Source organism: Pteropus vampyrus, unplaced genomic scaffold (assembly GCF_000151845.1).
Source record: "Pteropus vampyrus isolate Shadow unplaced genomic scaffold, Pvam_2.0 Scaffold605, whole genome shotgun sequence".
Classification (NCBI taxonomy): Eukaryota; Metazoa; Chordata; class Mammalia; order Chiroptera; family Pteropodidae; genus Pteropus; species Pteropus vampyrus.
In genome coordinates this window covers 155254-167793 of record NW_011889386.1, presented here as the reverse complement: position 1 = coordinate 167793, position 12540 = coordinate 155254, and the positions used below count along the sequence as shown (strand labels likewise).

The following is a 12540-nucleotide window of genomic DNA, read 5'->3' as shown; positions in this document are numbered from 1 at the left end:
GGAGAAAAAAGAAAACCTGCAGAGTCTAACATCGCCCTAACTAAAAAAATTAAAATTTTTTTAATTTTAATAAGAAAATTTAAATTTTTTTCAATTTTTAAAATCCTCTCCAAAAATTAATCAAACGGTGCTTGATACAGACTATCTTCAGGCAAAGACCCAACAGAAGCTGACGGTGCACGACCGCCACTCAAGGTCGAGACAAGCCCCCTGAGGTCACCTTCTGCAACGTCCCCGAGGCATAAGCCCAATGTCGCCCGTCACCGTACATTCACGGCACCTTCCAACACAGCCCGTCCGCTTCTCCGCGAACAGCCGGACACCTGCCGGCCACAGACGTGAGCAGGGGACGGACGTGGTGAGTCTACCCGCCCCACGTGCCCAGCGGGGCGGTGTGAGCGCCCAGCAGGAAGGCGAGACTGACCTTTGGAGGAGTGGAAGTGTTTGCTGGGGGCCGTGAAGCCGCGCGTCCCGTGCACGTTGACGGCCGCCACCCGGAACTGGTACCACCTGCTGGGTCGTATGTCCATCAGTTGAACCCGCTCATCTGTGGTCTGAGGGGAAAGGGCACAGGGCACAGAGCAGCCTTTTATTCCGACACATCGATCGGGTCTGTTTCTTTCCTACACTAAGCCGTCGACCGACACCGGGCGGGCTGGACCACCCCCCGCACAGCCTCCTGCAGAGATGCGCCTAATGCTCCGGTGTGGGGATAGCTGTCAGGGGTCAGGGAACTTCTAGAAAAAGCTTCGGTCACCTAATTCCATCCATAGACATTGCCCCCCAAAGAGTTAACCATCTCCGGAAGGCAAAACCTTATGATGAATGCATGGGTTTATCTTTCAATCTGGTGACTAAATACCGCATTTGAGGGATTTAATTAAATCATACAGACAAGTGAATAGACATGTGCGCTAAACGTTACGCAATAGACAAGAAAATAAAACCATCTTTAGATTATAGAAAGTGCCTCTTTAATTTGCATGCTCAATATAATTTTGGAAGCCCGCAGACTTAGAGAATGCTGGACGTACATCGCAAGGCGAGACCTTTTTGTTTTTTAGTTTGAGTAAATCGTGTAAGGTCTGCAAGAACCCAGTCGTGTTCCTGAAGGGTGAGGTGTGGTCATATATCTCTGTCCAATAAAATGTCCGAAAGCGGAAAGTGGACACAGAGGGCGGTCCATCGCTTTTTGCCGCCTCTGAGGCGACACTGTCCAAATATCAAGTAGCTCTGACAGTTTTCCTACTTCCGTCCTTCATCGAGCTAAGGGAAAATCTACCTGTTTGCAACGATGCCCCATGAGAGAGCTGAAAACCTTTGCCTTGAATCCCCGAAAATAAAGGGCCCCATTCTCTGCGTCCTCTGTGCCAAACTGAACTTGACGCTCAGTTACATAAAGCGGAGGAAGGAGAATCGAATTGAACCGTCCCAAACCTCGGTTTATTATAACTTACTGAAAAGGACTGTCACATTTTTTATATATATCTAAAAGAAGCCAAACATTTCTGGGATCAAAGGAAGAATGAGAACTCTTCAACGTGGCTTTCTGTCTCGGTGGGCAGGATTTGAGACCCTTTCGCCGACTTCATCGCTTAGAGTTTTAGCCTTGAATTGAAAAAACTGAAGTCAGCATGAGAGCCATAGAATTTAGCAGACCAAAAAAAGCCGATCTTACAAGTGGTAGCAAGCGAAAATGCGCAACAATCAAGATCTTTTCTTTCTCCAAAAAGGAAGGGACGAAAGAGATGATCTCATCAATTACTTTTGTAAAACTTAAAAAGAGTTTAGAAAATTTACAAATGATATCGTACCTCTGTTTAAGAGAACACGCCATGTACATCAAATAGAATTTTAGGCTGTATTCTTAACATCTCCGCTTTATTAAAACTTTTTTTTTTTTTTTTTTTACAAAATCGGTGTAGAATAGAATTACAAAATTTATTTGACCCGATCTGTTTTTCTAATTTCAGATGTTTTACATGAAGCTTCTCATTAATTTTGGGGTCTCTAAATTTTTTTAGTGCGTATCCTCATTGGGATACTGCTATGGACGAAAGAATCAGGTTTCAAATACCTGAATACTAGAATGTATTTTACATTTACTGGGAAAAAAAAAAAAAAGAATCTTATCCTTGGAGAAAGTGATCTGATCACCTCAAGGCGAGAATATTTCTCTATGGACGTCCATGTGGAGAACGCATTTGAGTCGTGGAAAACCATGAAGCTGTTTCGTATGGAAAATTTGTTCTTTTTCTTTTTTTTTTCTTTTTTTTTTTATCTCCGTGTAGTTTTCCTACAGCTGGTAGTCCACTTAACAGCTCTTAAAAAGAAAGAAAATATTTTGCTTTTCTCCTCCACAAGACAGAAGAGGAAGAAGCACTGCTAAGATAAACTCTAGGAGTGTCGCCACACAGGCGGCGTGTCAGCTGGGGAGGTGACCGGACAGAAAAGAAAGCACTTAGCAAAGGTTGATGAGCCGCTGGCCGCTTTCCACGGAGCAGTTTGTGATATGAATCTTCCTCCACGCTGTGGGAGTCCTTTTGTGGAATAAAGTCTTAAATTTAGGAGAAACAAAAGACAAGTCATTTCCACAATAACTACCCTTCCCTGCATTGCGTTGGCCTCAGTCTAGTTGGTTTTAAGCTTATCTCAAGGAAACGCAGTCCTTGGAGGAAATAAATGTGAACAGTCCGATTAGAAAATTATGTCCCTGCCACATGTATTTTGAGTGAATTAAAGCCATCGTCAAGTTTCTGCATGTGTTAGGTCGTATCCAGAGGGCACGCTGTGTTCAGCAGATACATGAGATACGTCCACAGTTAGCTTATTTCGGTCGTCAGGCTACGTTAAAGAGGCAGCTAGTGAATTCTGTATCTGTGAGCGCGCAGTGGGCGTTTCTGTAAGGGGCAGTCCCGTCTCGGAAGCACTAACCTGGGCCACTGTCTGCCAGTGTGTGGCATCGTCTTCGCTGGGATGGATGCCAGGGTTCCACCTTCTCTGTACCACGTAGATCACAGGCTCAATGGAGATATTGAATTTCGAGGACCACTTAATCTCCAGCTGCCCAGATTGAAGTTCTGTAAATCGTAACTCTTTCCTGGGCTTCAGGGGGACACCTGGAAAGGGACCGCGAGAGTTAAAACAAACCGCGTGGCACTCGGACTGAAGAGAAAGTCGGAGAAGACAATGTGTGGATGAGATAAATCTCATCAGACGGCGGCGGACACTCCCCTTCCTTCCGTAAAAGGGGCTTCTCTATATCGAGGTTTCGCGTTTGAAATCTTATGACACTAAGTTCGGCCCATGACTTTCCAAAAGAGTCTTAGCCCGTTCCTCATCTTTTTAAGAGGGTCTACACCGATTCCTGATTCTGAACAAGCTTCCCTCCCCACCCCCCCGGGACCCTCGAGAGCAATTTTCATACACACATTCTTCCGAATAAACGTTACCGAGTTGAACCACTTGAGGGTAACGGGAAAGTCACGGGAGGCGACACGGGTTCAAGTCATTTTTCCCAGTGAGCATGCTCTGTTTTTATGACATGTTCTAGGGTCATTATGACATTGTCCCCTTCCTATGTCATGGAGTTTTCCTTTTAAGGAAAATATCCTAAAGCTCGGTCCCTTCAGAGAGTCGAATCGCGCAAGAATTATTTCCAGAGTGAGTCTTGCCGATTGCGCAGATGACGCCCGGGCCAGCTCTATGTCCTTCAGACTTAGGGCTCAAAATTGGAAAATAACGAGTTGATAATGTTTGCCTTTGGCGGGAGTGACCGCATCGCTCCCAAAGTCCCTCACAGGTGTCTCTTTGTAAAGTAGTAAATCATTCTGATTTCTGTTCCCCGAGCCTGTGCGTGCAACTTGTCTGGTGACTGGAAAACTAAAGAACCATGGTTCAAAACTATAGCCCCTGTGGAAAGGGACTCTAAAACAAGTTTATAACGCTAAAAGGAGATGTAAAAATAATCGAATTAGGTAGAGTCTACGGCGCCACGATGTTCAACGCTATCAAAATGAAGAATGACAGTTGCCACGAATGTGATTTTCCATTGAGAATGGGCATTTGCCTAAAGCGCTGACAACTCATTGGAAAAACTTAGCTCGCCATGCTCTATTTCTTAAGTTTAAACAAAGAGGAATCTGGAAAATGTGCAAATACGAACTGTCAATGAGGTCCGATGCACACGGGGATGTGGCTGAATTTCCAGTTATTTTGTTTTTATCTTAATTCAAGTCAGGTCTTACTCAGGGAAATCTGAATGTCGTTAAACATTTGGATGGATGGAACTAGATAATTTTAAATGGCACATTTACGTCGGCTCATACGGTCGCTAATTTTTTTCAAAACTATTCTCTAGAGAACACACTCCGCACACCTTGCCATTCTCCGCTTCGATGTGCTGATGGGTGGTATCTATAAAGTGCCCTTGACCTTAGGGAAAAGTCGTGTCCCCTGATCCATACTGTGTCTTTGAGAAGCGGGTGAAGGGTCAGGTCCCCACAGTTTGAACATCAGGGAACGGAGTACGAGGAAGATGAAGTACGTTGCCCAGGGCCGTGACCCAACGTCGGGTTTCCCCTCTGAATTCTCTGCTCCTTTCTCCATTTTGAATTAAGAAAAGCCACTCAGGAAGGGAAAGTGAAGAGGTGGCCTTCATAGATCTGTAAATCTCTCGGACCGTAAAGTCCTTGACCTTCCTGGTCGGCATGGGTGGGCCACCTGTCAGTCATTCCTGGCTGCGGCTGCGTTCTTTGTGCCCGACGTGACATCATGGTGGGTGCCGCTGACTCTCACGGCTTCAATGCTTCTGCTAAACATGGGATTCTCAAATCTTGCCCCGCACCTGCCTGCCTGCTGAAGGAACATCTCTGCACAAGTCCCATCTTCAGGGCCTCGCCCCAAAATATGTCCCTCTCCTCGGTGACATATACGTTCATGACAACTGTACGCGTTTGGATATCTAAGGGGTCTTAAACCTTTGTGACTTGTTCTCGTTACCTACCGACATCTCGTCGTGTGACTGCCAGGCGCGAGCCCACGAATCCCCAAACCACGGTTTCTCCACGGTGACCACGTTCCCTTCCATCGTCCACGTCCCGCGTGGACTTCCACAGCGGCCTCCCCTTCCAGGTCCCTGCAAGTCACTGTCAGTCTTCTAATTTCCTCTTGATGCCAGGTTGGTGGTTATTTTCCCCAAGTGGAGGAGAGTCCCCCACCCGCCCACGTTCTCCAGAGTGAAGAACGTCACTGCATCTCGCTCCGGGCATCCGTCTGCACGACTGCCCGCCAGCCATGTCTCTCGCGACCTCCGCTTGCGTGTCCCGTACTCCTCACACCGGCCTGTCAGCCAGCCTTTCCGCCAGGCGCTCGCCACCGCCACGGTCTGCTTATGTCACTATTTTTTGTTTTCACCGTGAAATGTCTTTCTTCCTCTTTCCACACTACAGAATCTGAGTACTTCCAGGCTCACTCCAAACGCCACCTGAGCCACGTTCCTACACCTCGCAGCTGTAAATAAGGGTCCCGTTCCTCGGCTCCCCCTCCGGCGTGTAGCCTGTAACCATTACGATGCGCATTAAACTGCCTCTTACTGCGGGGCGAGCTCGCTGAACGATCTCGTCTTTTCCTCTAAGCTACAGCCCCAGTGGTGGAGAAACGTTTCTGCTTCATGGCCACAGCTCGGAAGGTCCCAGGAGAGAACACTGTGCCACAGGACATGCTCAGTGCGCACCTGCTGAAGAAACGGGCTAACCCGCTTCCTCGTCCTGACTCCAAGAACATGTCTGGGGAAATCAGCGGATACTGGAACATTTACATAAATCTCTGCAGCCACGGCAGACCCCTCTCTGCGTGACCGTCCCTGAGGCATGGGGAAGGGTGATCCCGGGTGTCCTGTGCTGCCTCCTCAAGCACATAGTCTTTTGAGAAACTCGCATCTCAGAAAAACTCACATCTCTTTTCCATCAAAGTCTTATCACTCAGACATTCATTTACTCTCACTTTTTAAGAGGTAAGTACTAAATCATAAATAAATCAATATCGATAGCTTTACAAAATGGAATAATTGTATTGCATTGACCGTAGAACTTCCCTGGATAAAGAGGAAAAAAGACCAGTTTCTAACAATCTCTGCTAAGATGAAAATCCCAAAGTTAAACTATGATTGGTCTTAACCCAGAAGTACCTGTCAACTCTTTTTAGGTAAAAAAAAAAAATTGTGATGCAAAACCGATCTTAACAAAATGATTGTTTGTATCATTCTTCCATTCAAGGTGTGCAGCCAGGTACTAGACAAATACCTCTGGGGAGGGAGTTTGCAGGTACGGGAAGAGGAGGCGCCTCTGAGAACCTTTCCTGGTTCACTCGATTCCTTCCGGTAAAGAGACGATCGGTTAGTCCTCTGACCTGCTAGAGCACATTCCCTGAGATGTGCAAATCCATCTTTCTCCTTGGCCGTCTGTCCCGTGCACAATCCTCCAGCATAAATGCACCTACGGTAAGTACTTTAGCCCCTGAGGTAACCTGAACTCATCAGAAGCAAACCTGCGCATCGGACCCTCGTTGCTACAGGGTTTTAATTTTGATTATCATTCAACAACCAAGAGCTTTGATGGACCAGGATGGGCGTGGGACAACGTCAGTTCGAATGTCTTCATTTACAAATCTCATTAATTACGATGTACAGCAAAGTCACGATCCGCACGTTGAGAAGTGGTCCATCTGCTCTGCATTGGGTCAGGTGGCTTCCCTGACTGGGAGTAACCGCAGCACTTGGCCGTAACTGTGAGCAGATGGGGCTCCCAACCCCCAGACCGCCAGCCGCCACTGTCCATCCATCTTCTACACGATCCTTGTTAGTTCAACCAGCTGCCCGGTTCCATAACCAGATGTGTGGGCTGAATCTCTCCTCGGTGTGTTTTTTATTATGTAAATGACCAGAACTGTTCTTTTTTATTATTCTTGAACAAATCAGTCATCTGAAATCTAAACTATTCTGTTAAAAAAATTCAAAATGCTATTGCATACCATCCTGAAAATATAGAGGCCATTTTTAAAGTGTTACATGTATTTTGGCGAAATCGAAGAAACAGAAGCCCAATGCTTTAAAAATATATGGAAAATATATTGACAGAAAAGCAGCATGAGTTCATTTCTAAAGGCCTGAAGTTTAAATCTTTCAAATATTACGATATTCATGGATCTACCGAATCGACTTCATCCCCGGGTCTTTTTGAAAAGAAATACATCGATGCATGATTCATCCTTGGCTTGTGCACGGCCAAGAGAAAATGTTGGTAACGGAAAGCCCCGGATTGATCTGAATCCTTATGTTTGGGAAACAATTTTGACTTTTTCTCCTTCCCTACCCAAACCAAGTGCCGGAGCTGGGAGTCAGAAGAGGCAGCAATTTGGGCAGGAAAACAAGCAAATCATCTTCTGGAGGGAGGAGTCTAAGTAGGTCGTAGGTCAGACTGAAATAGGGAACGGGAGACAATCGAAGAAAGGGTCGCTGACTACACGTGCGGTCACTGATGTTTCGCCCGTGGACGGTCAGCCTTGTGAACTTCCCACAGCGATGCGAAGGCTTGCGTTTCAGAGAATTAGCACCTTTGGGTGTCACGCTAACGTTTTCATGTCTCCCAGGACGTTGCTAATAATTTTCTTTCTTTGAAGGGTAATGAAAAAACTCTGCAGTTTCCCTTAGACCGTGTCAAACTATAACTCTAGTCTGTAGAGGTCACTTAGACGCATTAGCCAAGGACGGTTCTTACTGCCGTGAACAATTAAAGGCTCAGATAGAACGGAGCATTTTGTCGATCATTTTTTCCAAAACACGCATTGTTTTCAAAACTCGGGTTTCTAACGTATAAAGATTTTGAAGCTGCGAAGTCAGTGTGCCTCCCATCTTCCCTGGCACAAGCACGGAAGACCAAACAGAAAGCACGTGTTTCCGAGTTTTGTTATTTTAATTAACTCGATCAGCAATAGGAGGAAAAATAGGACAGGGGTTGGTACATATTGACCTCCTGCAAAAGTTTAAAAGAATTATTTGTCCCCTTAAATAAGTATTTTGGGCACGATTGCCTTGATAACGAACTACGGGACTGGGTGGGGATTGGCGTCATATTGATTTTTGCACCCCAATTTATTAGCCTACGACAATTGGTAAGTCGGGGGTTTTATAAGAATAAAATATTTGATATTGACATTAATGCGCCGATGCCCTAGACAGCCTGACGTTGACGGTCCTGCTACGGAAGTCAGAGAGGGTCAGAATAAACATGGCAGGACAGCTGGCCCAGGTGGCAGTTGGGCTCAGCTGCATTTCTGCTACCAGCTCCCCAGTCCCCCCAGACGGGCTGCAGCCTGAGCTTCAGCACGTGTGAGCTGAGAGCAGGTCTCGTACGTCGCAAGTAACGATCGAGCCCCCTCTTCCTAAGAAAAGAGACCGCACAGTCCTCGCATTAGTAGAGAAGGGTGACCTTATCCTCCGTGGGTGAGTTCGAGGGAATGGAAGCTGAGGACGGTGACAGCTGGTACTCCAGAGGGCCCAGGTTGACGAGTGTGCGTAGTGTCGGGCTGGGTCCCTCTTCTTCTCCCCGCAAAGCCAAGAGCTGGGTCAGAAAGGACCCCCTTCCAGAAGGCCTGGGGCCATGGCCAGCCCGCCCTCTTTGGAGAGTGAGCAAGCAGGGTGGCTGCCGGTCAGGAATTGGATGGTGGTGTCACGTGGCTAATTAGCTACGGTTGTCGTAGAAAGGATTCCAGCAGGCTCCATCTGAACCCCCTCTTGGGTGCACCCCAACTTATTCATTGGTGCTGTCAAAGGGGTCAGCATATGAACAGGCTTTTCTGCCGGGGCAAAGGCAAAAGCAAAGGGAGATACCTACATGTGTATATATATATATATATTTTTTTTTTCATAATAACAAATATCATCCTTATGCTCTTTATGGGAAAGTCACTGTCAAGTCAGCAGAGTCTGTTTCTTCTACTTGTGGTCCGTTCTCTGTGAACTGTCTCTCTCCGGAGAAATCCTAGTTCGTAGGACACTTCAGTGCTTTAGAAGAAATCCATCACATTTGCTAAGGCGCAGGTCTAAACAGCAAGTATCTTTTAATAATTAATCATTTTCATAGGCCAGTCCCCTTTTTCTCTGTGAACCTGGCATATTTGAACTTCACACTGACTCTTCAATGCTTTTATATAAAAAACATAATTTATATTCTCTTCTCGAAATGCCCTACTTTTCAAACGCTAAAGGTTTTACAAACGGGGTTTTAACAATCATTCCGAAAGCATCCCATTTTTATGGGAAATGCTAATCCTTAAATAGCACATGATCTGCAGTAACAGAAAAGGTTTCATAAGAACAGACTTTAAAAACATTAAATGGGTTAGAGTTCGCGAAAAAGACGTTATAAAGTTTATAATAAGAGGCAGGAAAACAATAAGACTTTAAACGCATTTAAGACATGACGCTCGGGAAGAACGGGAAAGCAGTGGTTGTTTGGAATTGGAGACACAGTCTTTGTGTCAGGTTTGGAAGGATCCTACGGGAACACAAGTATAGTGGGCAGATGACAGAGGTTTCGGATGACAGTATTTCCTGGTGAGCAGGAGCGGGGCTGAGGCAGGCACGTGGCTTCTAGGGGCTGTGAAGCGCTATGAGGCTGAGAATAGACTTATAAACATCGTTAGCCAGCACGTAATCCAAAATCGGCATTGCCGGGCAATACCGTTTTACGCATAGTTAAAAAAAAGAAAAAAAAGAAAGCCACCTACATTTCGAAATTCTACGCTTGCTGTCAGTGAACGTGAGAAAGACAGAGACAGAGAGATAACCCGACTCGAGGCTACAGACTGATTCTCTTCATGTTACTCTGCAAATGAGACCCCCCGAAAGACGAGCAAAATGGCGTGTCTCGCGGCGTATACTTCGACAGCATCCAAACGACCTAATCCAACAGCAGCAGTTCGGAAGGAAAGACCTGAGTGACGCGGACAGAAGGAAGCGAGTGACGCTCAGCCTACAGGACACAGGTGCTCTAGAAACCGCAGTGAATGTCAAGCGTCACACCTGCTTCATTGTTCACTAACTGGAACTCCTCCCTGGGAAACGGGGCGCTCCCCACATCTAGGACCTCAAGATAAGAATCAAAACATTGAAAACCCACAAGAGACCAGGACGCCTGTCTTCTTGGATTACGCCATGGCCATCATCGTAAAAACACAATACGAGGGCGTAGGTTCTGCGTTTTTCAAGCGGGCCCCACCCCCACCCTACGTCCCAGAGATTTAAATCGGTTTATGCCACCGCACCCAGGGGAGCTTAATCTGATTCGTTCTTAAGTGGACAAAAAAATAAAACACAAAAAGACGTCCCCGATTTGGTGCTGTGCTTCTGCACGTGACATTTAAAGACAATTAACAGGAAGAACGTCCTCCGATTTCTACGGTCCCTGACTATTTTAAGATGTGTGCAGGTGGCACCAAGTCAGTTTTGTCTGTGTTTTGTCTCTTCTTGCAGCGGTGACATCTTGGACTGCCACCCTTGCCCGGCTGGCTCTTACCTTTGTACAGCGTCTTGGGCACCTGGCACGTGTGTCCACAGCCATTGGAACAGCACTTCTTAACGCCCGAACACTCGCTGTCCACGTCGCAGCTCTCCACGCAGGCGGCGGCGAATCCGCTGGCTCTCTCGGGGGCCGGGCAGTCCCCCTGCCTCACGGACAGGACGTACTTGAGGAATTCACAGCTGGTCAGGCATTCGGAGTTCTTCCTGGGGAACAGAGGCTGCGAGAGAGAACGGGGAACCCCCTCCATTAAAGACATCGCAACGCAAGGTTGAGATTCTTCTGTCGTCGAAGCTTCCCTGGAACGCTTTACGAAATAAATGTGTTTGCTTGCTTTCCCCCTGAGGAAGTCATGTTTCCTGCCGATTTCCTAAAGGATTAGCAGCCACCAGTAACCATTTTGTCTGGCCTGCGACAGATACGTGTCGATTATACGCACGCGTGCACAGATTACATTCTGACTACAAAGCAGTTGTCAAATGACTGATTATTACTATTTATAAAACACATTAGGTACCATCTGAGGGGCCAATTTGGAGATATGCCTTCACATATCTAATTTCCTTTTCTAATGAGTCATTTTTTCCCACGTACTGTAAACAATAATCAGAATACGTTAGCCGTGGGCTAATGAAAACGTAATCATTCTGAGATGCAGCACATTTTAATCTCAAAGTGGTCTAAGCTACAATTAACTGAACGTATTTTAATCGCATCCAGCTCGTAGAATGACTGGGCATGGGGAATCTCTTCACAGTATGGAACTGTCAGTTGGTCGTGAACGCGAATCATCTTTGAAAGTCAAGGCACGCAGGTATGATCGGGACACAGGTTCTGAGCAGCAGCTAGCTGAGGACATTTCAGTGGAGCCAGAATCAGTCACGCACGATCAAGGACAGGTATTCCTGGATGTGTTCGAGGGACGTGTTATTGAAAAAGCGTGAGCAATGGAAAGCATTATGTATCAAAGGCAAAGTGGTTCAGGAGGGTGTCTGGTCACCGCTTGGCCACGAGCTGCCATCGGAGGTATAAGGGTGTTTTCTGCCACTGACGTGGGAGCCGCCGAGGCTCCTGACAGCAGCCACAGTCAGGGCAACGTCACAGCTGCCTTCGTCCTCCTCTGCCTTAGGAAGGTGTCCGAAAAAGACAAGAACGTGACCTGCACCCCAAATCTCCTTTGCCTGTTGAAGGTAGCGGTCGAGATGGGTACCCTAACCCTCATTGTGTACCTCTAAAACCCTTTCGCCTGTGACACACCTGTCCAGCCAGGTACAATCCCCAGGTCCGGTTTCCTCCTAAGGGCAGCTGGTCGCTACGACAGATCAGCCTGCCCAAGACCAGGGTCTGAGACCGGTGTCTGCAAGCGGGTCCTACGAACTCCTGTCGCGGTTTCTTAATGTTGGGAGTAAGCGGGACGAGGAGGGCACGTTGTCTTTACCACCCGATGTCAAGTCGAGTCGGGGATATAATAAATGTGGTCACTTGGCGAATGGTGAATCGAAACCAACGGAGAGAATGTGAGCCTCGTGTGGCAATGCCAGCAGGGTGCCCGCGGCTCCGTTCTGGCCATTAACCATGGTTCATTCCTGGCGACACCTGGGCAACACCTGGTACCACCTCCTACACGTTGCGTGACACCTGGGCAATACCTGGCTACACCTGGTAAGGTAAGAGCTGCCTATGTGCTGCCTGCTACTTCTTGGTGATGACTGCATAGGGCTCTCCACTACCTGGTGACACCTGCCGACACCTGCCAGCACCTGTCCTGGCCTCCAAAGCGTGCCGGACTGACCGTCGATCGCTGTACAAGTGCAGATGGCAAATGCCATGCGCCTTTTCCCGCGGCTTTTGAAAAATCTACGTAAGAGCCGGAGATGTTGGTCATTCCGTGAGGACGTGGTCAGCAGCTGCGTCCTCCAGTCGCCACGAGAGGCCTGCTGACACTGGAAGTTCAATGTGTGTC

At 47.3% G+C, this 12540-nt stretch overlaps 1 protein-coding gene across 1 annotated transcript in view; it reads right to left on the bottom strand.

The window, feature by feature from the left end:
- ANOS1 (anosmin 1) overlaps nucleotides 1-12540 on the bottom strand; it is a 143771-nt gene that overhangs the window by 49864 nt on the left and 81367 nt on the right. Inside the window, exons 4-6 of the mRNA XM_011384651.1 lie at nucleotides 10575-10797; nucleotides 2935-3119; nucleotides 425-554 (exon numbers count right to left, since the gene is read on the bottom strand). Of these exons, the coding sequence (XP_011382953.1) occupies nucleotides 425-554; nucleotides 2935-3119; nucleotides 10575-10797 (538 nt within the window). The remainder of the gene's footprint in view (nucleotides 1-424; nucleotides 555-2934; nucleotides 3120-10574; nucleotides 10798-12540) is intronic.